The sequence below is a fragment of the Marmota flaviventris genome, chromosome 6 (assembly GCF_047511675.1).
Source record: "Marmota flaviventris isolate mMarFla1 chromosome 6, mMarFla1.hap1, whole genome shotgun sequence".
In the NCBI taxonomy this organism is placed as follows: domain Eukaryota; kingdom Metazoa; phylum Chordata; class Mammalia; order Rodentia; family Sciuridae; genus Marmota; species Marmota flaviventris.
The window spans coordinates 26,030,652-26,056,862 of NC_092503.1; the positions used below are offsets into that span (position 1 = coordinate 26,030,652).

The 26,211-nt window shown below is 38.7% G+C and overlaps 1 protein-coding gene across 1 annotated transcript in view; it reads right to left on the bottom strand.

Moving 5' to 3' along the window:
* The window catches only part of Ect2l (epithelial cell transforming 2 like), a 91,410-nt gene that overhangs the window by 10,612 nt on the left and 54,587 nt on the right, over positions 1-26,211 (bottom strand). Inside the window, exons 11-21 of the mRNA XM_071613871.1 lie at positions 24,110-24,238; positions 18,138-18,230; positions 16,261-16,443; positions 14,605-14,708; positions 8,179-8,265; positions 5,028-5,242; positions 3,982-4,129; positions 2,790-2,863; positions 2,538-2,694; positions 1,633-1,698; positions 72-160 (exon numbers count right to left, since the gene is read on the bottom strand). Of these exons, the coding sequence (XP_071469972.1) occupies positions 72-160; positions 1,633-1,698; positions 2,538-2,694; positions 2,790-2,863; positions 3,982-4,129; positions 5,028-5,242; positions 8,179-8,265; positions 14,605-14,708; positions 16,261-16,443; positions 18,138-18,230; positions 24,110-24,238 (1,345 nt within the window). The remainder of the gene's footprint in view (positions 1-71; positions 161-1,632; positions 1,699-2,537; positions 2,695-2,789; positions 2,864-3,981; positions 4,130-5,027; positions 5,243-8,178; positions 8,266-14,604; positions 14,709-16,260; positions 16,444-18,137; positions 18,231-24,109; positions 24,239-26,211) is intronic.

The following is a 26,211-nucleotide window of genomic DNA, read 5'->3' on the forward strand; positions in this document are numbered from 1 at the left end:
AGATGCGAAATGAATAACAGCCACCAGCACTTAAGGTCTTCGCAGCCTTAGAGGAATTAACTGCTGCTTACCTTAAAGAGAAACTTATCTCCTCATCACAGCAATGGAGTTGGACTACATCTTGGACCCTAATCAGGTATCTGTTTATTTCAAATAGAGTCTATAAAGTCAAAAAATTAGAAGCATGTATAAACATTTTAAAACAAATACCATCACTGCAGAACCATTTTATATCCCAGAACATGCAAGTGTTGACTAGAACTTGGTTCAGTTTTGAAAAAGTGAATATTTTCATTGTTTATAAAACAGGCTTTCTTTAGAAAGACCACAATTGACAATAAAAACTTATTTGGGAATGTTGTCAAAGTTTTCAAACTACCAAAATTGGGCTGGGATTGTGGCTCAGCGGTAGAGCGCTCGCCTAGCATAGGCGGGACCTGGGTTTGATCCTCAGCACCACATAAAAATAAAGGCATTGTGTTGTGTCCATCTACACCTAAAAAAAAAAAGTACCAAAATTATTTTTTGTAAACAATTTTATAGTATCAAAAACAAAGTGAAGGAGGGAGATTAAAAGGAAATTAGTAAGAAAAAGAAGCATGGGGCTGGGGTTGTGACTCAGTGGTAGATCACTTGCCTCACATGCTTGAGGAACTGGGTTCGATCCTCACCACCACATATAAATAAATAAAATAAAGATATTGTGTCCGTCTTTAAAATATCTTTAAAAAAAGAAAAGAAAAGGAGGCAAATGAAATGCTACAAATTAAGATGTCAAGCCTTTGTATTGATCTCTTGATCATGAGAATAATATCTTGGTATGTACAGTGAGTCAGAGATGAAGTTCTAGAGACTCTCTGACTTGCAAAAATTTGGGCTTTTGCTGTTCAACCAACTCTTTTCTTTCCATGCAGATTGAAATAATGACAAAAACTCCATCTAGCTCCCCCAGCTTGACCAAATAAAAATCATATCTCCAATCCACTGATACTTCAACATAATTCACATAGGGAGCTCCTACTGAATGCCAGACACCGGAAGACAGGTGAGTCAGTTCACACATGGTGGCTCTCCCAGCTATGTAAATAGAGGGTCTCGGTAACATATGTCAGGGATGGTCCAGGGCTGTGAAAGAAGGAAACAGCTCACAGCTGGAAATGTTAGGGAAACTGCATGGAGAAGAGAATGATTGATCTGGTTTTTAAAGGATGAATAGCATTTATCCAGTAGACTAGGAAAGGAAGGCAATTTCAAAGAAGAATTTGTACAAAGAACAAATGCAAGACAAATGAAGAAAGGCTACACTACCAGAGAATGGCAAGTACATTTGTGGTGTGATCCTTAGTAGGTAAGAGAAGGTAGGAGGACAAGTTGATAGTCAAGAGGTAACAGCTAACCACAAATAAGGACCCAAGACTGCAGAAAAGTGGTGGGATAGGGCCAAGGTCACGTGTGCCTCTTCTCATGGAGCATGGCTGCAGATAAGGAAGTTGTGAAATGTGAGAGGTTGCAGTGAGCCCCAGCAGCAGCAGACGTTCCATACATTAGCTGCAGTGGGATCTTTATGTCTTCTGCCAAAGATGAGATTATACTCACGAGCAAAGAATACATAAAATACATCAGAATACTTACAGGGCACCCCCAGATGATTCTCTGTATGTCTGACAGCTGCTCCTTCATTCTGATGTTTTCTTTCATCTAGAAAACAGACTGATTTTAGACCAACTAAAATTGTGACATTTTTAATCCTAAAAGAAAAGGATTAAAATATTTTTGTGGCACTTGGTGCATGGTTTGATACCTTACTACAATAAAAACTTAAATTTTCTGTACCTGCTGTTTTAAAACAGTGTTTTATTTTTTTAAACAAATTGTAATATGTAGTTGGATACAATACCTTTATTTTATTTGTTTGTTTTTATGTGGTGCTGAGGATCAAACCCAGGGCCTCACATGCTAGGTGAGTGCTCTATCACTGAACCACAACCCCAGCCCCATAAAACAGTGTTTTAAAAGGCAAGTAACATTACTATTTATGAAAGCATCCTCAGGGCTTTGATATGGTAACAGGAGTAACAGGTTATATTCAGCCCAGATTCCTATGTAGTAGGCACAATCGATGATGATGTCTACAACATGAGAGTACTGTACTCCAAGATGCCAATGTCTTTCAGATTGATTTCTGTACTTACTGAAGCAGGAAAACTAATTAATACTTTAAAAAGTAATTTCAGAATCAAAGGATTATACACATCATTCTTTCTTTTTGTTATCAAGAAAATAAAATTTTCAAACTTTCATTTTAGTAAAGGTTTTATTGTCATTGTACAGCTCTCTGAAAACATTCTATTCCATGTTGCTTGGGTTAGGATTGATGCCCTTAGTGTTCAAAACCATTGAATACATCTATCTATTTAATATTTAAAAGAACCAAAGACTACAAGAACACCACAGAAGAGAAGATATCTCAGGATCTTTGAGAGTGCCACAAAAGCATTGTGACATTTGTGAAAGACAGATGCTTATCAGCAACGAACCTGATCTATATAACCTTTGTATTTTTTGATTTGGCCAATTGCAGTGGTCAGGTCCCCACGGTCAACGTGTTCCGCAGCAGTATGAAGCCTCAGAGCATAGAGAAGATTCACATATTCATCAAATCTCCGAGATGGGAACAAAAGCAGCTCCGGCAGGCTGTATGAGGCACAGAGAAGGGAGCCTGGTCTCTGCTTGAAAATTGAGGAGTACCCTCTCCTTGGGACCCAACTGTGCTCTCCCTTGGAACTCACCTCAGCATTTTAGTAACAGTGGTCTTATCATGCCTCTTCAGGAAAGCTCGGAATGCTGGTGTCATTTCTCTGCACTAGAAGGGAACAACTGTCAAAACCTTGCTGTATGAGACAGCTGCAAAGCCTTCTGTTCCACCTGGTGAGTGATGACCTATGGAACACTCCAAGCAGGACAACATCTCCATCTATTCCAAGTACTAAAGGCACCCCCAGTGTCTCCTAATATATTAAGCAGAGTGTCTTAATTATATCATAGACCTAGCCCTAGCCATTGAACTTAATAAGACAAATAATAATAGACTTTTCAATGGGCCTGGATTAGAACTAGAATAAATCGACATTGTCAAGTTAACTTCTTTCACCTTTAGCTTTCTCATCTGTAAAATGGATCTCACACCTAATTTAGGATGAAGGGGATAATTCTGTCAATAAAGTACCTGTCATGCAGTAGAGGTTATTTCATTGTAGTAAGAACTTGACTAGTAATAATAGTCACTTTTAATACTGCTATTAATCATGTTTTCATAATATTATAAAAGCATTCTACTATATTTAATATCTGTTTTTAGATGTATTAATTCATTTCCTTTATTGCAACCATGAACTTACCTCCTTCCACTTAGTAGGTACATGTCTAAATGATATCAGCAGTGCTAATTTCTAAAAATTCTGATTTCGGTAATTATAGCTAACAATTATTGAATATATACATATACACTATGCTAGTGGAGCAGGTCTCATTGTTAAACATAACTATAAAAATTTTGGCACCAGTTTGTTTCTGGTAACATGTGTCTCTGCTCCAATTCTTGTCCTCAAGATCAGATCTATGAAATTGCCATATTCAAGTGCACTTTTGTCCAAAGAGCTGAACTCATCCGAGCCATATGGGATTGGGCTGGAGAATAGAATCAAAGCTCACAGTCTTTCTTCTACCTAATTGTTGAACATTCTCCTGTAACTGAGCCACAGGGGAGCCAGGTAAGATGTAATGGGCAGTGTATATGAGGATTAGTCCAGTTCAACCTAGATAATGCTGTGTGTAAAGCAATGTCCTAGCTCTTTGTCAGGGTCCCTGTCCTCAGAGAGCTCACAGGACAGGAGAGAAGACCTAGGAGAGAAAGGCAGAGAAGCAGCCCTTCCTGTTAACTCTGGTCCTAATCAAAGGATGGATGACGAGTCAACCATTTACCTTCTCGATGGTTTTCAGAACAACAGGGTAATTATTGAAGAAATTGGTGTATGTGTTCAACTGGCCTCCAAACTTTATGAATATTTCCCCCACACAGTGGGCTGAGCTCCATTCCTGTAGTCTGTCTCTTAGGTTATCTAGAAATTGCCTGCAATATGGGGAAAATATAATTGTGAATATAAGCCCATGATAGCTTGCAGACTTAATTGTTGCTAGTGTAGACTTTTGCGGCCTAGTCTTTTATGACGGTACTTGATTTTGATCAAGAACTTTTTTCTTAACATAGAGCAATAGAGATTTGATGGACCAGAAGTAGGGGTAAGGGTGTAAGGAAGTAGGCACGCTGTGGAAGGTCCCTCTCTTTGTCCTAATTCCTGGAGTCAGAACCCAGGCTAGCTTCAATACAGCTGCCCCTGAATGTCCCACCTTCAGGGAACAACAACAGCTTAGACAGCTCCAACTCTAAGCACCATATGTCCCTGGGCCTCTAAGATAGTCTCTCCCAGCTGTCCCAGATCTTGAAAACTGGCAGAGGCCTACCAACCTCTTCATTTCATGGCAGCAGGGGCCTATAGAGGGTGGACAACTGGTCCCAAGTTACCTAAAGAGTCACTGTCAGAGCAGCATATGCTCAATTTTCTTACTTTACAACAGGTAGAGTGACTGTTCTCTCTCAGGTTATATACATGAAGCACATTTATTAAACTGATCTGTGTTGGGATTTCTGGGTAAAGTTCCCTATTACCTTGAGCCTGTTAAGTTCTTCTGCTCCTCTCTCCCTGATCAATTAAGATTTGCTGATTAAGAATGACTCCACCCAGCTCTCTTTCTGGTTGTCTTTTGTGCAAATATTCTCCTGATACAGAAAGCCCCAGCACTGGACTCTATTTTTGCACCTAGCCTGGACCTGGGGAGGAATGATCACTTCCAGTTGCAGCCCAGAGAGTGACGGGCTGAGGAGACCTCCCCTCTGCAAGATGATCATTGTACCCAGGAGGAGCAGAGAAAGAGGTTCTGTACAGCTCTTGAGACAAAATGTAATTTACCTGTTGAGACTTAAAATCTGCAGAATATCAGAGAAAATTATCTGTATGTTTGCAGCACTCAGAATTGCTCTGTTTGATGCCAGTGCTGCTCTCAGTGGTCTCACATAAACATCCCGCACAATTTCCAGCATCTGCACATACTTTCTCTCACTCTGTAAGAGTTCCCTGGCAGCACTAGTTCGCTTATCTGCTGAGTTTCTCTGCAGCTTTCTCTCCTGTAGAAAGGCATTAAAAACTCATAGGAAAAGCATCATGACTCCAGCCCTCAAGAAGCCCTAGGAAGAGGCCAACACTAAGAACAATGAACATCCTAATTGTTTCTGTGGAGTGGTTTAAGATTGAGAGACTACACTGCTTAATGAACTAAGGAAAGTCTACAAGGAACCACGGGGTTTGTCGAAGTCCAATTTGACAGACAAATCTTCTCAGTCGCACCTAGAGGCTGAAGCTGCAGCAGATGGGAGGTGTCTCCTAAAAAAGGGAAACTGCTCTTCTCCAGAGGGAGTACTGTTCTCACAGGGAAAGAGCACTTCCTCAGCTGGCAGATGCCACTGGGCTTCACCACAACCCACTACTAAAGCAGTGTAGGTTTCCCTATTCTTTCAGCTTCCACTTTCCATTGCTTTATTAAGCATACAGTAACTAGGGTATATACACAAGCTTCCTCCTCCTCCTCCTTCCCCCTCCCCTCCTCTTCCTTCTCCTCTTTTTTAATTTGAAACTTTTTATTTGTTTTAATTAATTATACATGACAGTAGAATGCCTTTATGCACTTTGATATACATAGATGGGATATAATTTCTCTCCTCTTTTTTACTAAATAGGCAAAGGTATGTTTTGATTGACATCAAGTAGAGATGGAATGGGAGAAAAGCCCTTCTCCATGAGTAGCATATTCCTTCAGCTCTCACCTTTATATTACAGTAAATTATTTTGTTCTTACTGTTTTAACAAAACAACAGCAACAACAACAAATCCTTGTATACCTTGTTCTAGTGGAGAATTCTAATGTTTTTTCATTTATTGTTGTAAAACCAAGAACAATTTTGTAACTTTTTTTCCTACATAACTCTTACATGTAGGATAATCTGTCTTTCAGTAGGTATAGATTACTCATAAAAATGAATACTAAATAGCTCATTGATTATGGTTTAAACAAACTTCTTGTTTAAAATGGAAAACAAAATATGACAATATGAAGTATAAGGCTATGTGGTCTTCACTAAGATGAGCCAACCATAATTTTAAGAATTAAGACTGAAATTTATAAAGTAATTTTTTTTAAAAAAAATGAGAAAATGCATTCTCTTTGAAATACTATAAAAACACTGCTCTGCTGGGCATGGTAGTGCACTCAGGTAATCCCAGTGGCTCCAGAGGTTGAGGTAGGAGAATTACAAGTTTGAGACCAGCCTCAGCAACTTAGCAAGGTTGTAAGCAACTTAGTGAAACTCTGTCTCAAAGTTTAAAAAAAAAAAATTTTTTTTTTGAAGTCTGGGGATACAACCACAAGAATAGGATCCTAATTAGAATAAGTTATGTTCATGTATGTATAATATGCCAAAATACATTCTACTGTCATGTATATCTAAAAAGAACAAATTTAAAAAATAAAAAAGACTAGGGATGTGTCTCAATGGATAACCACCCCTGGGTCCAATTCCCCATACCAAAAAACCAAAAATCAAACAAACAAAAAACACTACTCTTGGTTACTTAAGTTTTATGTTTCAAACACATGGTCTGTGTGTAACGTCTATTTAGACATATCTAATAAATTAAAAAATACATCTGCATCTCAATCAGCAGTTGGTTTGCAACCTAGTTATATTTTTACGTATATTTACATATGTATATTATTTTAAACATTGGCGTTATTAAACGTTTACAATCATTGTGGCTTAAAGTGTCAACTGCCAAAGCTGTTGTTTCAAAGCTGTTGTCAGATGTTCTTTCCACAAGTCTTCTTTTGTTTTTTCCCAGTTTTTCTGACCTTAGGGAATTCATTTAACTTTTCTAACTCTAGTTCTTCATTTCTAAAAAATTTGGCTACTAACATCTACTCTACAGGCTTTTGAGAATGAAATATGATAACAAATGGGTACATGTGTTGAAGAATACAAAATGATATGTACATGCCACATATCCAGCAGGACAGGACCTCTAAGTTTATGCAACTTCTTTTATGTACTCTGCCTGTTTTACCCCAAAGGACAAAGCCCTAAACATTACATTGATTACAGTCAACATATGAAGTCAAACCACAAGTTGGTGGATCAGTTAGAAACTGTTTATTTCCATTTATCCATTTCTTTAAATGATATCTGTTATGGTTTGGATATGAGGTATCCCCAAAAAGTTTGTGTGTGAGACAAGGCAAGAATGTTCAGAGGTGGGACTGGGGATATAGCTCAGTTGGTAAAGTGCTTGCCTTGCATGCACAAGGTCCTGGGTTCAATCCCCGGCACCATACACACACACACACACACACACACACACACACACACACACAAAGTTCAGAGATAAATGATTGGATTATGAGAGTTCTGACCTAATCAGTAGATTGATTAACAGGTGGTAACTTTAAGCAAGTAGAGTGTGGCTGGAGGTCACTGGGAGTATGCCTTTGGAATTAGTATTTTGTCCCTGATGAGTAGAGTCTTATCTCTGCTTTTGGTTGCCATGTTCTTAGCTGCTTTCCTCTACCATTACCTTCTGCCATGATGTTCTGCCTCACCCGCCAACCAAGAGCTATAGAGTAGGCCAACTAGGGACCTGAACTTCTGAAACTGTGAATCAAAATGAAGTTTTCCTCCTCTAAGTTATTTTTGTCAGGTCTTTTGGTCATAGTGATGCAAAGCTGACCAAAACAACATCTAGTATTGGAAAATCATGATGGCACATACAGATTGGTTTTCTTAAAGATGTTCTGCTTTCTCTTTTTGGCTCAACTTCTTTTCAGTGCAGAGCTTAATTCAGGGGAGGAAAAATTTACCAGATGGATTCCCCTCAATTATACTTAGTGTTTTTTTTCTTTACTTTTTAAGGGAAATGTTCAAGGACAGCAAAGGACTAACCAGAATAAAGACTGAAGCTTCATTGTCAGGAGTAAAACAAATGGGAAATTCACATTATGTTATTACTGACTTACCAGCTTAAGCAGCACCTCAAAATCTAGATCACTTTTGTTGAGACTTGATTCTGTGTCCTGAGAGTTGTCTTCTATAATGTTTCTTTCCTGAAGATTAAATGGAACTTGATTATTTGGAGGTGAGCCTTGGGATCTCTGGAAAGGCAGTACTCTGCCCTAAGAGACATTGGGAAGCTATCTGCCCTAACCCGATTCCCTAATGAGAGCCTGACAAATATAATGCCTCTCTTAACTTAAAATTTGTGTTTGAAAAAACATATACCCTTTAGCTTCCTTTCAATGGCTTTCTACTTGGGAAACTAAAGTCATTGAACCTCATTCCCCCGGAAAGTAGTGGGGGTGTTTTGTCCTGAATTCAGGGGCTCCTTTCTGGCATAGAGTATTGCACATATCTTGGGCAACAGGCTTCTGCTTCAGTGCTGCTGTCACTTCACAGTAGGGGATAAGTAGGTTAGCTCACTTTTAAGATGCCAGAAGGAAAATAACACAACACTTTATAAAATTCACCTTTTTTTTCAACTAATTTTTTGCAAACATGTCATAAACAATTTGCATCCCCTTTCCAGACTTGTCCGTTTCCACATTTAAATATGGCGTATTCTTTCTTCACTTTTCCTTGTCAATTGTTCTTCTTGTGACCTCCTTACAAATTAGCACATTAAATTTACCCTCCCCGACATGCCTGCAGCATCCCAGGGCTCACTCTAGCTAAGAAACCAGTGGACCTGTATTTAATTTGAGAAATAATCATGACAAATGGTTATTATTGTTGCCCTTCCTAATCAAAAATAAACGTACCAGGGCTGACCCCGCTATTGTCCAGGCAAGAAAAACATCAATTTGTTCCCAAGTTGCTTTTGTCTTACTCAGGCAAAAGTGAATTTTTATTTCATAGCTACAGGGTTCCTTATGGCAGCCTGAATTCTTTGTGAGGGAACCCTGGTCCCTGGACTGCAGCCACCAGCTCTCTCCTTATTTTGCATGATATGCCACCTGAACCTGGCACTTGTCTACTCAGAGAGTCTTTCAGTCATTTCCTTTGTCCTCCCCATGTGTGGTGACCTGTGCCAGTCTGGTATGTATTTACACTTTCACTGGGGGATTATGCTCCCACCACCACCCTGTGTGCACAGTGGGGCTTTGTTCCATTTCTGGCTCAGCAGCAGCTATTTTTCTTCAAATATAAATTGTTCTTTGAGGATAGGGAAATGATTTGGTGTAGTAATTTTGTTTAAACCTAAAATAACAACTTCTCTCATTTTATATTTTAAGTTATAATTATTAGGATTTTTAGAGTCTATTTTTAAAAATGAATATGCTACCCCTTATTTTGTTTTTTAGGGATGAATTCAGAGGCAGTAGCAGAGGCAACCAACTTTGCAAATATGTAAGAAAGTCATTATTTTGTGTTGGTGGGCCTTTTCCATGGCTCTCTCCAGGACCTATAGGACTACCATAAGAAATAAGCTCACAGGGCTGGGCCTCCATCATATGACAGTAATTTTCCTCTAGGATAGAGTGCAAGCAGGCAGTGTGTTTTCCAGTCTAGACTTGGCTAATGCTTTTCCAAGAAGACACTATGCTGCCTGCACCAGGGGCCAGAAATAGTTGTGGAAATGACAAGTAGAGCTCAGGAATAACTATGATTCTAGCTGCATGACCATCACCAAGGTTGCATCGTTCAGGGTAAACACCACAGGCCCACAAGGACCAGAAGTAACTGCTGATTGGACATCAAGATGATAGTGGATAGGTGGATGGATAGGTGGATATATAGATAGAGAGATGGATAGATAGATAATAGGTTGGTAACAGAATAGATAGGTGAACTAGGAAGATGATAGGTAGATAGAGGGGGAAAAAGAAAGGAAGGAAAGAAAAGAAAGACATATGGAGTCCTGAATTTGACAGACAGCCCTGTTACACAGGACTTAGGGGAGGTTCTTGAGAACAATCATCTTAGAGAAGCTACTATTTCTACTCCTATGGCTGAAAGTTTGGGTGCTCTTTGGTAAAAACAGTCAGGTTTAAAAACACACCCCAAGATGTAAAGAAAGTCAGATTCTCTATTTTAACGTAAGTCAGCACTTATGTTTAAACTGGGTTTTTTTTTTCCTCTAAAGAGTGCCCAAGTTTGTTTCATAAACCTGTGAACAACATATTAAATGTTAAATAATAAAAACAAAATGAGAATCTAACACATATTATTTCTAACTTGACATTAAAAAAGAAAAGCTATTAAAGAGATTCTGAGGTGTCAGGGTGATCCTTGTTGATGCAGTTTTATTACAGGCAGATGACAGAAGGAGAGTAACCTGATTTCCAGCAACAGGCAGCTCCAAGCCCACACTTCATGCATTATTTTATTAACATGACTAGATGTTTCAGTCAACAGTAGGTTGACAAGACTTGACTCCAGTGTGGATTTTATTTGGCAGAAGAAATTTAAGAAAGATCAAGGAGGAAAGCATCTTTGAAAGGAATTGTTCTGGTGACCATTGCTGTAGGTGTAGAGATTCCACAAGTAGTTCTCCCAGTAGTTAGGTCTTTAACATGTAAAAGTGACACTTCAGAGGAGGAAGCATGTACAGATTTGTCCTTACTGCTTTCTTCAAGTTTGCCTGCTTCATAGGCAGGTATTATTGGGTTGGTAGCGGGTAAAAGAAACTCCAATAAAGTTTCCAGGGAGTCAGGATCACCCAAGTCTCATAAGGACTTTGAGAGACTTTGAAACCTGTGTGATACAGTCACATGTGGGTCATGTGAATGAAGGCAAAATGAGTAGGATTATTTTTAAATGGCTTTCCCAGGCGGAAAGATAGATACAGACTAAACACACACCCAAATCTCAGAGAGGTGGCTGCCCTGACAAGGCAAAAGCAGCAGCCTCTGAGAAGTGGAAAAGGGGGTGTGCATGAACAGCCAGCCCTGGTGTGTCCCCCAGCCTGCACATTCTGTTAACCACCACCACTTACCATCTGCTGTGCTGCTGTCAGCCACTCACAGAGACTGTGTCTCATTGAGCTCTCTATTCCCAGAATCTAGCATGGCACCTAGCAAATGGTTAGCTCCTGTAATTATTAGGAAACTGAACTGAAAAGAAGGGAGTTGTTCTCTGCCTAAGAAGTGGTCTAGGAGTGTTTCCTGAAAAAAACATAATTAGCCTGGGCAGTGGGCCAGCAGAGGTCCATCCTAAAAAGAGTTTAGAGATCCTGCAATATGTTTGTTTATGACTCCTCTCAGGGAGATGATTGGGTTTGGGAAGAATAAGGAATTTGGGGGGGAACAGAGGTGACTCAATCTCAGTTGGGTGGGTTTTAATAATTGAGATCTTTTGTTTTGCTAAGTCAGTCCAGGGCACCTTAGCAAGAGGGGATACTTCCCTGAAATCCTCCATGTCTGCTGGCACTAAGCTATCCTTGAACAAAGCACTGACAAATACTTTCAGAATATTGGGTTAATAAAGCAACAGATGATTCACCTACTAAGGAAACCCTCACAGCTATTCCTACTAACAGTCTAAATGGCAAGTTGTGTTGTGGGACTTAGGCCTTCAGATACCAAAGATGGGTGACTTTTCTTTGAACATAAAAATGGTTCTAATATAACCTTTTCCCCTATCTAGAAATCAGCTCTGTGAATGACAATGTGATTCTCAGTGTTTCCTGAATCCTGATTATTTCATGTAACAAAGAATGTGTGGATTTTGAGCTCAGTACTGCCAAAAGTATTTTTTTTTTCCTGAAGAGGTAGCTTTAAACCTAAATTTTTTTCTTTTATAAATATGAATCTCAACCTAAGAAAAAAATTCTCTGGCTCCCCCCCCCCCCAAAAAAAACAAAAGTTTAAATGAAAAAAATAATTCAAGTTATCTTAGGACCCAACAACAGAATAAGCAACAAGATAAAATGCAAATTTCCAATTTTTTTTATTGTACTTTTCTCCCACAACCAAGTATTGTTACTCAAGCAGTTGAAATGGCTTAAATGCTACTCATGCTAGGGAACAACAAAATGCCTTTTTTAAAAACAGTCCATCAAAATCATAGAATTTGCAGGGAAATGGACGGCATTAGAGCAGATTATGCTAAGTGAAGCTAGCCAACCCCTAAAAAACAAATGCCAAATGTCTTCTTTGATATAAGGAGAGTAACTAAGAACAGAGTAGGGACGAAGAGCATGAGAAGAAGATTAACATTAAACTGGGATGAGAGGTGGGAGGGAAAGGGAGAGAGAAGGGAAACTGCATGGAAATGGAAGGAGACCCTCAGGGTTATACAAAATTACATACAAGAGGAAGTGAGGGGAAAGGGAAAAATAATACAAGGGGGAGAAATGAATGACAGTAGAGGGGGTAGAGAGAGAAGAGGGGAGGGGAGGGGAGGGGAGGGGGGATAGTAGAGGATAGGAAAGGCAGCAGAATACAACAGACACTAGTATGGCAATATGTAAATCAGTGGATGTGTAACTGATGTGATTCTGCAATCTGTATATGGGGTAAAAATGGGAGTTCATAACCCACTTGAATCAAAGTGTGAAATATGATATATCAAGAACTATGTAATGTTTTGAACAACCAACAATAAAAATTAAAAAATAAATAAAATAAAAACAGTCCATGAAAAATGAAGTTCTGAGGAGAAATGACAAGTTGAAAGTTTTCCAGGAAAAGCTAGCATTATTACTTACTAATTTCTTCCCCTCATGTGCCTAAAACTACAGTAAACAATGGCATCAAGATGCAACTTTACCTTTGTGAACAAATCAAGTGTTTCTTTTAGGTCACATTTTGTCAGAATAACATTTCCTTCATCTTTGCTCTTTTTACTACATTTCTTCAGCAGAAAACATGCCAAAAATTCCAGAGGCCTTTCCTGAAAAATGCCCCCCCACAAAAAATACAATTTAAAGCATTCATCTGAAATATGAGTAATCAAGGGTACAGCAGAAAAGAGAACACTTTTTAGCCAAGTTTTCAGATTTCTACCTAATTAATGTATATATCCAGAAAAAAAAATAACTCTTATAGTGGGCAAATGGGACTTTCTAATTAATTTCATTCTGGCTATAATATATGCTCCTTGTTCTTGGCTTTTTGTCACAATGTGATTAGCAGGTCAACTTCTTGTGCAATGGTCTTTCAAGATCTTCATACCCAAAGTCGTCCACACCAACCCCTTGGCCAAAAGAGGACAGGGAGCAGGAGGGATTCTGCTGTCTCTCAGGGAAGGAGGTCGGCCTGGGAGAGAGGCAGCAGCGGCAGGGTGGCTAGGAAACACACCCTGAGGCTCCGCTCTCACACTATGGGCTTTCGCACCCTCAAAATTATATCACACATAATTCTTTTTTAAGTAATTAGTGGCAATAAGTTTTCTGAACCTACACCAAACATGTTTAGCAATTCTTTGGTGTTTGAGAGAAAGTGCAGTATCTTTCCAGGCCTCCAGGGCCAGCTCTGTGAACATCCCTGCTCATTTTAGCAACAGAGCTCACCAGGGTCTTAACTCACTGGGCTGGTGCACCTTGACTTAAGTACTGCGAAGCTAAGCCTTCAGAGAAAACAAATCACAGCTAACTGCAACTCCACGCAGTACAGCTAAGCCTGTATAATGCATAAGTCTGGTGCTGATCCAGGAAACCATCTAGAAATCAGAGGAGATGCCCAGTAACATGGAGACAGAATGTGTGCAAAGACAATATGCAATTCACCCACAAACTAGCGTGACCACAATAGAAGAGGACTGGAGAAACTTCTCTTGGAAACTGAAGTTTAGACAGTGTTGAGAGTCAACATCATTCTTATTTCCAGTGGCCCCCAAACAGCCAGCAGCACATTTCATTTTCCCTGAGCCTCACTATCATCTTGAGGGGAGAAAGAGGGAAACTTCTGTCTAACTTCTCCTCATTGTCTTCTGAAATGTGGACTGACTTTCCTGCCACAGCATCCAAGATTTGGTTTTAATAAGAATACTTCTTTGGGTTCCGCAGACCTGCCACCAACCAAATTGCTGATTTGTTTATTTCTATTCCTTTGTGTTTTCTTTCCCATCCCCTCATCTAACCCCCTCGTCCTTCACCTTTCTATGTCTGGTTTCACACATTTTTCCCTTATACTAATGATTGTTTTCACTATGTGAAATATATATTGTGTTGTATAAAATTAACATCTCTCTTAAAGAAGTCACTTCTGACTGAAATTAAGCACAAGACAAAATAGTGCACAGTATATTTTAAGTATCCAGAATATGTTCTTGGCCTAGAACATATTCTGGATACTTAACACATCTCAGGCCTAGAATCTCTCCATGGCTAGTTTTATAAACTGATATAATTTCTCTAAGAAATTATGGTTTAAAAATGATAAGTCCAAGTTAAGAATTTAAGTATTGTGGGTTTTCTGGTTTGCTTTCTTCAGTGAAACACTTACAGAATTTTCTTTTGACAGCTCCATCAGACCATCTGCCAGAGCTTGTGCAATGTCTTGGTTATTCAGAATGCTTGTCATACTCATGGAGTCAAACATAAATTGCCCTGTAAATACAAGGTCCATGTGTCCTATAATTAATTTATGTAAGATATGCAAACAAAAAGGAAAAAACTCAGTCCTCACTGCTGCTCTTTAGTTGGACAAACAAAAATGCAAAGAATAGAAGTAAAAATTTTTATAAGTCCATAGGAAAAAAATATATTTTAAATAGAAGTAAAAATTTTTATAAGTCCATAGGAAAAATATATTTTTTAAATTTTAATTTACGTTTAAATACATCTTTTAAATTTTTTTTGTATTTGAACAACTTGCTTTTATTTGAAAACAAGTTTTTTTCATTGGCTTATCACTGCCTACATATATCATCAAAAACATACTTCTATAATCCCAGCAACTCAGGAGGCTGAGGCAGGAGGATTGGAAGTTCAAAGCCAGCCTCAGCAACTTATTGAGATCCTGTCTCAAAATAAAATATAAAAAGGGCTGGAGATGTGGTTCAATGGTTAAGTACCACTGGGTGGGTTCAACTTTTTTTAAAAAAAATTCTATCTTTAAAAATCTACCTTTTGGGCTGGGGATATAGCTCACTTGGTAGAGTGCTTGCCTCACATGCACAAGGCCCTGGGTTCAATCCCCAGCACCACACACACATAAAAAAATCTATCTTTCCATTTTTCTGTCTGGTCTTTATATGTGTGAAAGAACCAGGGGAAATAATTACTTCCTGTGATTAATTTCATAAGTACTTAAAAACATTGCTGGACACCTCCCAAAGTACAAGAAAATAAGAGGAAAAGCCCTGTGTTAATGGGAGGCATTTACAAAGAGATGTAGAACGTTTATTGATGGATAAAATACCTGTGTGCACAGGTGTTACTGCTCTTGTGCAGACAGTAGCTATGTAAATAGACATTTAATCAGGGGAGGAAAGGGAATAAAGGAATACAGCCATAATGACTACAGTGATATAGGGCTTTAATCAGATGGAAAGTACTGGGAAAAATTGAAAGAGGTTATAAATGAAGCAGAGGGGAATTTATCTAGATGATGAAAAAGACTTCATTTTAAAGAATGGACTGATCTAGTTGAAGATTCAAAGCTGACACACTAAGTTGTTCTCCAGGGACGATTGTGATATTTTGATCATGGGAATGGAGTCTGAATGGGAAAATAAGTTAAGAGATGTCCACCAGGCTCTGCAAATTGGAGCTATCACCAAATTATATCATTTAGATAGATAGGAAATAGAACTTAAACTTTAGAACAATTTATATAATAGGTGCAGTAATGTAAAAGTGGCTTAACTAGGATGTTAAGTGCCAGGTGTTAACTTTTAGAGCAAACTGTTTGGTCTGGCTCCGCAAACAGCAGATTTGGTCTAGGCCAAATTGACAGACACAGGAATTAATAAGATGGTATATTTTAAAAACAGAAACCATGGATATACTTTTTTCTTAGTAGGTATTCATTATTTGAAACAAAATATAAAAAAGGGGATAAATGTTTTACTGAAGATGTTCAAGAGTTAAATTTTGCTTGTACCATTCCTAATGAACTTCATAATGCACCTGCGTTAGAAGCTGCCAGTGTACTTACCTATCATCCTGCCACTGATGCCCTTCTGCAGCTCCTTGAAGAGAGGTCTTAACTCTCTCCTCACTGATTTCAAGGCATCTTCCAGGAAGTCTGTGAGGTTGGACCACATCTGTAGCTTGGCTTCATTGAAGTAGATGGAAGGAGGAGGCCCACCCTGCTGAGGTCCCAGCCAGTCACTAAGAACTAACATTATTTTTTCCTTTTATTATTGTGGAGTTGAGCTCAGATGAAAAGATTCTACTTCTTGTTTAAAGTATAACAAAGCCCCAATTGTACTAGGTTTATATCCTTCCCCATTAGAAGACCAAGATGTTAAGAGTAAGATTCAAAACTCAAAAGGACATAAAGAACCATTTTAAATGCCTGTCTATTCATCATAGAAAGGTTGATATATTCTACTTGAAATCAAAAATTAAATAGCTACGGCATGTGCATTGGGAAGCAGAGCAGTCAGTTTAGCAAGAATGTATTGCTTTATCTATTCATCTTAAAAGTGAAAGTACTAGAAAATTCCATTCATCATTTTCCATTCCCCATCATGCCATACAAAGCCAACCCTGTATCTTTCTTAAATTAGGACAAACTGCTCTCTCTTTCTGCAAATATCTCCAGTGGGTGCTTTAAATAAAGTTTCCTTGAGGACTGGGAATGTAGTTCAGTGGTAGAGCTCTTGCGTCTCATGTGTGAGGCACTGGATTCAATCCTCAACACCACATAAAAATAAATAAATAAAATAAAGATATTGTGTCCATTTACAACTAAAAGATATTTTAAAAAAGAAAAAGTTTTCTTAAAAAGCAAGACTAGAAGATGCAGGGTATGATAAATCTGCTTTTTCTGTCCTTAATGGAGAGATAATCTTACTTAGGTTGTTTACCAAAATTTCATTGATAAATGTGAAATTTTTTATAATAGGTTCTTTTATAAGGAGAATGAGAAAAAGAGAGGGGAAAGGAGGAGAAACCAGAGGAAGGAGAGGCAGAGGAGGAGGAAAAGAAGAAAGCCTGTTCCACACTGTAAACGACAGTGCCCACGCCCTGCTCTGCCCAGCTAGGCCAATTCCTCTCGCCATGGGGCTGTCATAGGGTGGTGTTGTTATTTGAACTAAAATTAACAAGTAATTTCTGCTTCAAAACTATAAAACAATGTGCTTTTTGTTACCTCCGCACAGAGTCCTTTCCCTTACAAGTTTCCCAATCATGCCAACTTTCCTAGTCTTGAATGGCCCCTGGCATTTGGGGAATAGAGAAGTAAAGCTCTATATAGTTTCTCCATCATCCCCTGTTAATAGAAAGCAAGGGAGTTTTAAAGGGAAAAAATGACTCATGTTACTGTAGCAAAGCAATTTTGTTCTCTTGTTTTTCAGCCAATATTACATTTTGATCTAATGTTTGAAGCTTTAGAATCTAGATGAAAGTTTGCTTTCTAGTATATTTTCTCTTTGTTTCTCTTCTCAGATAATGCTACTGAAATGGGATCTAAATGGGACTCTGTTAACACCTCCTTATAGCTACAGTTTTGTTTTTCCAAAGAAACGCATTCTGATTACATTTTACCAAGAAAAACTATTATTTGTACTTATTGTTTTTCTAGATCAGCAGCTATACATCTTGCTTAACTCTTGCTGGTGATAATTTCAACCAAGATTTTGTAAATGATTTCTTGAAGGAAAATATTTGTAATAAATAATCCCCTCTAAACAAAAGACTCAGTGATATGAAATTACATATTTTGTGGAATGATAGCATTCCTTTAGAGAAGGGATGAAATGCAGATGTTGACATTGGCCACGGCATGATTATCAAGTGTTCTTGTCTTCTAGTGATCCTGGAGTCGGTGTTTGTTGTTGGGCATAGTCACCAGTCATAAGCACTTACTGTGTTGGTAAGAGCCAGTTGCAATCCCAGTGGGGGCAGTAAAGAATGTGCCAGTTAGTTGAGACAGCTGAGAGAGCACTTCTATGCCTGCCTCTGCATAGCCAAAAATACTTGTATTAGTTTACTCACAGGTTTTACCAGGTATTGTTAAATACCACTTAGAAGTACAAAGGGCTCAGCCAAGAAAACTCACTAGGAGTTGTCACCTTCGATTCAAATCCTGCCTTTAAATAGTCCATTAAAACTTCATGTTTAGCTGGGCATGGTAGTGTGCCTGTAATCCCAGCAGCTGAGACAGGAGAATTGTGAGTTCGAAGCCAGCCTCAGCAATGGCGAGGCATTAAGCAACTCAGTGAGATCCTGTCCCTAAATAAAATACAAAATAGGGCTGGGGAAGAGGCTCAGTGGCCAAGTGTCCTGGGTTCAATCCCTGGTACCCCCCCCCCAAAAAAAAAAAACTTTATGTTTCACCCCTTAATACTGAAGCTCAACCCTTTAGTTCATTAAGACTAAACAGTAGAGTGGGGAAAGAGGGCAAGGAGCTGGGCACAGTGGTTATTTATAAATTTGGAATTCTCAGCCCAAAGACAGGGAAAAGCTACATATATTTTTAAAAATAGTCTGACTTAAAGGAGAGTTCTCATTGTAAGAGGACAGACATAATTAAAATACAAATCAATACAGGGCCAAAATTTAGTTTCCTCCCTACCTCAATGACACAGCATATAGATCAGATTATTGAATTTAGTGTATAGATTGAATCATTTGGAATAAAATAATGTAACGAGTAATGCATTTTAGTCCTTTGTGGACCAAGAGTAAATATTTACTTCAAACTGTGCAATTACTGTTTGGAACAAGATGAGAGAGGTGGAAGTTTAGATGCTTCTGACTTACTGACGGCTAACGTTTCAAGTACAGAATCCAAGTTGTGGACCTCCATGCATGGAGTCAACTGACTTCAACAAATATGCTAATGAAATCACTGTGGAGAGAGCAGTCTTTAAAAGGAACGGTGCTGGAAAACTTAGATATCCATATGTTAAAAAAATTTAACCTCAACCCATGCCTCATAGTCTACTAAAAAATAAATCAAATGGGTCACATACCTAACTGTCAAATTAAAACTATAATTAATCAAGTCCTACAAATCATAGGGGAAAATCTTTATGACCTATGGTTAAATGAAGAGTTTTTAGATATGATACCAAAGGCATGATTTATAAAATTAAAAATGATAAATTTGATTCATCAAAATTAAGAACTTCTAGTCTTCAAATGAAACCATTCAGAAAACGAAAATATTAGTCACAGACAGAAGAAAATAAACAACATTGTTTTTCGAATATGTAAAATATTTGAACAGAAATTTCACCAAGGTAAGTGAATGGTAAATAATTACATGAAAAAATGCTCAGCATCATGAGTCATTAGGAAACTGAAAATTAAAAATACAATGAGATAGGCCAGGCAGGGTGGCCCAAGGCCCAAGTGACTCAGGAGGCTGAATCAGAAGGCTTGCAAGTTCAAGGTCAGCCTCAGCAATTTAATGAGGTTCTATGCCACTTAGCAGAACCTGTCTCAAAATTAAAAACAAAAATGACTGGAGATGTAGCTCAGTGGTAAAGGTCCCCTGGGTTTAACCCCCAATACCCACCCCACAATGCGACAAGATACCACTACACATTCATTTGAATAGTTAAGACAGCTGACCAGATCAAGTACTGGAGCATTGGGCAACTGGAGTTCTCATATATTCCTACTGGAAATGTTAAGTGGCATAAGTAAGTAGTTACTCTGGGAGATAGTTTAGCTGTTTTTAAAAAAGTTAAGCACACACTTATCATGTGACCCAGTCATTCCACTCTTAGATATTTATCCAAGAGAAATGAAAGCATATGTTTACAGCAACTTTAATCCTAAAAGCCAAAAACAAAAAAGAATTCAAATTTATATCAAGAGATAAATGAATGTGTCTATCTGTTAATAGATTATGAAGTTACCTACATAATCTGTCATTGTCTATGATTATGGTGTATCCATGAAAAGTAATAATTCCCAGGAGTAAAAAGAAATGAGCCATTGATTGCATTCAGTGGATGAACCTAAAATAATTATTCTCACTGAACGAAGTTGGACCAAAAAAATATATGCTACATGATTCCATTTATAGAATATTATAAAAGATGTAAGTTAATATTTAGTGAAAAAAAAGTATATCAGTAGTGGCCTCAGGTTGGGGAGAGGAGAAGCAGGAGAGAAATTGTTGATGTTGGGTTGATGATCATGTTCATCTCCTTGACTATTTTATGATCACAGGGCAGGAATACACAAGTCAAAATTTATCTAATCATACACTTTTAAGTATATGTGATTTATCGTATATCCACTACTCTTCTATGAGCTATATAAAAATCAGGCACGGTTGTGTACACATATCCACAAATGAGAAGCAAGCAAAGAAGACCTAGAAGAAAGGTCACTGAGGTGGGAGGGAAACAAGGAGAGCATGGTATTAGAGAAACCAAGAGGAGTGTTTTGAGCAGGCATGTTCCTCTGCATCAAATGCTTCCAAGAAGTCTAAGCAAGGGATGAGAAGGAAGGGACCACTGGGATTTGAGTACACGAAAGTCACTTCTAGCTTCCAAAAAGGCAGAAGTGGGTAAAGAAGAGACAATCAGTATAGATCAGTAGGTCACAAAGTGGGGCTGCAGCAACATCTCAGGGGAACCTGTTAGAAATAAAAATCCTCCAGCCCCAAGACCTGATGGGACCAAAAACTCTAGGGTGGAGCCCACTGATGTGTATTTTAACAAACCCTCCAAGTGATTCATATATAGACTGAAGTTTGAGAATCACTGAGGTGACTATACTTAAAAAATGATGAGGGAAAGTTTGTCTTTTTGTTAAAGACAGGGAGATGCTAAAGATGCTCCTGATTTTTTAGGGAGCATATGACAGAGGGAGAATTGAGGCTCTGGGGAAGGAACTGAGTGTGGGATTAAAGTCTACAGGAGAGTGATAATGAGGTATTGAGTGAGCGGCCGATCTTTGGGCAGGGGCCCTTCTTCCATGGTAAAATATGGGAAGAGTAAGAATGAAGACAAGGGCGGGAAAGGTGGTGGGAGGAAAATTAGGGAGTTTCCAAATGATTCAGCTTTCTTAGGAAAATAAGAGGCAAGGTCAACACAAAGAGATGGGTTTTGAAAGACTGCCTGGAGAGAAAGGATGAAATTATCATCTCAAAGAGTGGGACAATGAATCTACCAAGGAAGTATGGAAAGATTGCTCATCAGTGTTGCTATCACACTTGATATTGATGTCATCCCAGTAGAGTTGGACTGGTCAGAACAATGCTATTACTTTCCCCAACCATCTTCAGCTGCTTTAATGCAACTGGGTGTAGTGTATGCCCATGGTTTATTGTAAACCAGCATTGGTATTTACCAGGAGAAAGAGGCAAGGAAGTTCCAAATCTTTGCAAGGGTGTGTTGAAATGTGGGATCATTAAATCCAAGTTCATCAAGGGAGGGACCAAGGAGGATGGAAAGGCAATAGAAGGGAAAAGTGGGAGTGTGTGGACTCGAGGGCTTCAGGAAAAGAATTGCTAAGTGGGAATATTTGAGCACATGATTTAGAAGTGGGAATCAGAGACAATTGCTGCAGTCACAGCTCATGGGGATAATAAGCTCAGGAGTGATGCCAGAAGCCAGGTGTGGTGGGGGCACCTGTGGTCCCAGATGCTCAGGAATCTGAAGCAGGAGGATCACTTGATCCCAAGAGTTTAAGACCAGCTTGAGCAACTTAGCAAGGGGGGAAAAAGTGATACTTAAGATGGGAGGAGGCATATTTTGGAGGACAGATATTTGTGGGTCTTCAATGGTTCATCTAGGAAATATTGTATTTGATGAGAATTTTAGGGATGTTGTTAGGGCCCAAAATGTAAGAAATGTATTTTGGGGGGGTATCATTAAGCTTAACTTAAGATGATATTTATATTGATAAATCCTCTCTTTGTTCCTCACCTTTCCATATTGTTGCTATTTCTTCTTCTCCAGTTAAAAATTTTGCTCTTGTAGGCTGACATTGTAGCTCAGTGGTAGAGCACTTGCCCTGCATCAACAAGGATCTGGGTTTGATTCCCAGCACCACAAAAATTTGTTTGTTTTGTTATCATTATGAAAGTAATATTGTTTTGTTCTAGAATATAGGGACAAACTAATTATTTTTAAAAGTTTAAAAAAAGATAAAAACTCAGCTATCATTCTATTTGATTTCTATTAGCATTGTGTACACATTCTTCCAGACCCTTTTCTATCCATACACCATCACCACCCTGTCCACCTCTCATGCACAAATGTCTTAAACAGTGGGATCAAACCATCCATGTCCTTTGTAACCTATCTTTTAAAAGTGGTTTCTAAAGTAGGGAATTTGTAAAGCACATATAGAAATGGATGCTGCTTGCCAATATTTTGGTACATTTCCTCCTAGGTTTTTCTATATATATTTTTCTATATATATATATTTTTTCTGTATGGTTCACATTGTGTGTGTGTGTGTGTGATAACTTTACAGAGGTAGTTATTTATAATTTTTGTACATTATTTTGTACATCTCGGCGGGGGGTACTGGGGATTGAACCCAGTCCATCATTTTTTATTTTTTATTTTGAGACAAGGTCTCACCAAGTTGCTTAGGGCCTCATTAAGTTGTTGAGGATGATCTTAAACTTGTGATCCTCCTGCCTCAGCCTCCTGAGTTGCTGGGATTACAGATATGCACCACCACACTCAGCACCCAGCACTTTGTTTCATTTTTTATCCCTCTCCATCTTTTTCATTTTTCCTTCCCTTTGCATGTATTAAATAGTCCTGTGAAATTTGAGGATTAAAGCTGAGTGTGGTGGTGCACACCTGTAATCCCAGTGGCCTTGGAGGCTAAGGCAAGAGGACTGTAAATTCAAAGCCAGCCTCAGCAACTTAGCAAGGCTCTAAGCAACTCAGTGAAACCCTGTCTCTAAATAAAAATACAAAAAAAAGACTGGGATGTGGCTCAATGGTTGAGTGCCCCTAGGTTCAATCCCCAGTATTAAAAAAAAAAAAAGGTTCAAAACTCACAGTACTTTCAAGAATGACAAATAAGAAGCATTCTGAGAAATTTTAATTTCATGCTCCCTCTCCTCTTCTCTGCTTCATAAATTCCAGACAGGTGGGCCACTTTACTGATCACCAACCATGCTTGTTTTTATAAAGCACTTCACTGTTTTTAATATTATCTATTTATTTTAATTTTTATTATTCAAATATTTATATTTTTTAACATATTTTTACTTGTATTTGAACACAATACCTTTATTTTATTTATTTATTTATTTATTTATTTATTTTTAGGCGGTGCTGAGGATCAAACCCAGCGCCTTGCATGTGCTAGGTGAGTGCTCTATCACTGAGCCACAGCCACAGCCCAAAATATTTATATTATTTTTATATTTGCAAGTCCTTATGGTCAGGTAAGTTACTAACTCCTAATTTCTGTGTGAGGAAATAGCCACAAACTTGCCTGTGGCCACACAGCTAACAAACAGCATGGGCAGACTCAGGTCCAGGACCTTGGTCACCAAGGTCATGTTCATTCAAGATTCTAATCACTGAAGGGGCAGTTTTCCTCAGACTGTTGATAATTGTTCCTCTGCTGGCCAGGTACCTTCCCCCATATTATGGATACTGATTTTTGTTTCCAGAATAAATAGAAATGATGCTGCTGAGTCTTACCAGACGTGACTATTTCTGCAGAGACAGGTTATTCTGATCACTATCCCCAAACCCTTCTTTCCTGGGTATATGTCATATAAAGAAAAGTAAAAGTGAAGTGTGACTGAATCATTTGCTCTACGAGCACTTCATAAATTCACAGAGGAACATCATAAAGTACGTGTGACCACTTCTTTCTACGGTATGTCAAAAGCTCACCTGATGCTCCAAGAGGCACAAATAAGTCCACATGACCCCCTTCTTCTTTGGTGGCTACAAAGCTGCCTAATTTCTCCCAGAAGTCTCTCACTTCAGGCCTCAGTAAATTTTTAATACCAATTTTATAGCCTGAGGGGGACAAATCAAAATGTCATATTAGTTTGTGAAATTATCATGAACAGCAGTGTGCAAACACAGATTCAAAAAGCCAACATCTGCCCATAAGACCAAGATCTCCGGACTTCATGCTGCACCACGTTCAGGCCACTAAGATGCCACTGGACACCCCCATGGCAGAGTATCCTTCACACTGTGGAACAACTGGACATGGTGTGTTTTGGCTTTGGGCTTTGCATTTCTGCCTCCACCTTGCAGCGGTGTGAGTCACCAGGCTCACACACAGTTCACAGGGAATAGCCGGTCAAGTCCTGGGGGATCTTGCAACCAAGTTCCAAAGTCAAAATGCTTCCCACAATTATCAATCAACACATAAGTAGTTCAGAGCAGATGTAAGGCTCCCAGAGTCAGCAAACATTAACTGCCACTCTCCTCTGCTTCACTTCCTGGGAAGTGATTCAGGGACTCACTACACCATTTTGTGAATTTCCTACCAGCTGGATCTTTGATCATCTTGTTCCCTCCTCCCTCAAACCACAAGGATGGAATATTTGATGACAGTAAATCCTTTTTTAGGTATAGGCAGGGGAGAATTCAAGTTCTATAAGGGAGAAAAGAAACTAGAAATTTACTTCTAAAACTCATCATTTCTCCCCAGCCCCTAAAAGGGTGACTGTTAGCCTAGCATGGTGGCACATGCTTATAATTCTAGCAATTTGAGAGGTTGAGGCAGGATAATATCAAGTTTGAGGTCAGCTCCAGGAACTCAATGAGACCCTGTCTCAAAATAAAAAATAAAAAGGGCTAGGTATGTACCTAAGTGATAGAACACCCCTGGGTTCAATCCCAAGTACCACACAAAAATATATATGTAGACATATTTAGATACATAGATATAGGTAGATAAATCGATAGAGACACCAATGGCCAAACATCACTCATCACTCAACATCAGAGCAATGCCAGTCAAAAACAATGAGGATGGGTATTATTCAAAAAAAGAAAAGAGCCAGGTGCAGTGGTACACTTTGGGAAGCTGAGGCAGGAGGATTGCGAATTCAAAGCCAGCCTCAGCAAAAGCAAGGCACTAAGCAACTAACTCAGTGAGACCCTGTCTCTAAATAAATATACAAAATAGGGCTGAGAATTTGGCTTAATTATCTAATGCCTCTGAGTTCAATCCCTAGTACCGCCCCCCCACGACCCACCCTCCCCCCCAAAAAAAAGGAGAGGAAAGAACAAATTAAGGATTTAGAAAAATTGAAACACTTATGTCACGTTGACAAAACAGCTATGCAAAACTATATGGGGATTTCTCCAGAAATTAAAAATAGAACTACCAGGTGTGGTGACACATGCCTGTAATCTCAATGTCTCAGGAAGATGAATTAGAAGGATCATAAGTTCAAGATCAGCCTCAGCAATTTAACAAGACCATGTTTCAAAAAAATTCAGGGCTGTGGAGGCAGCTCGGTGGTAAAGTGGCCCTTGGGTTTACTTCCTAGCACCAAAACAAAAATAGAACTACCATGGGAGACCCAGAAATCACATCCAAAATAATTATGAGCAAAAACTCAGAGAGATATTTGCAGATCCCTATTCACAGCAGCCAAGATATGGAAGTAACAAATGGATGGACAAACTGATTCGAAAAATGGGGCATAAACATACAATGAAATATTATTCACTTTCAAAAGAAGGAAATCCTGTCACATGCTACAACATGGGATGAATCTTGAGGACATTATGCTAAGTGAAATACATCCGTCACAAAAAGACAAATGTGATTCCACTTGTAGGAGGAATCTAAAGTGCAGTAGAATGACGTTTGCCAGGGATTACGAGAAGGGAAGAGAATTAGTCACAATTGAAATTATTGTTGGGTAGACACAGAGTTTGAGTTGAGAACATGAAAAAGTTCTGGACAGCTATTTCGCAACAATGTGAGTATGCTCTTAAGCTAAAATCAACACTTCTTAGCAAAT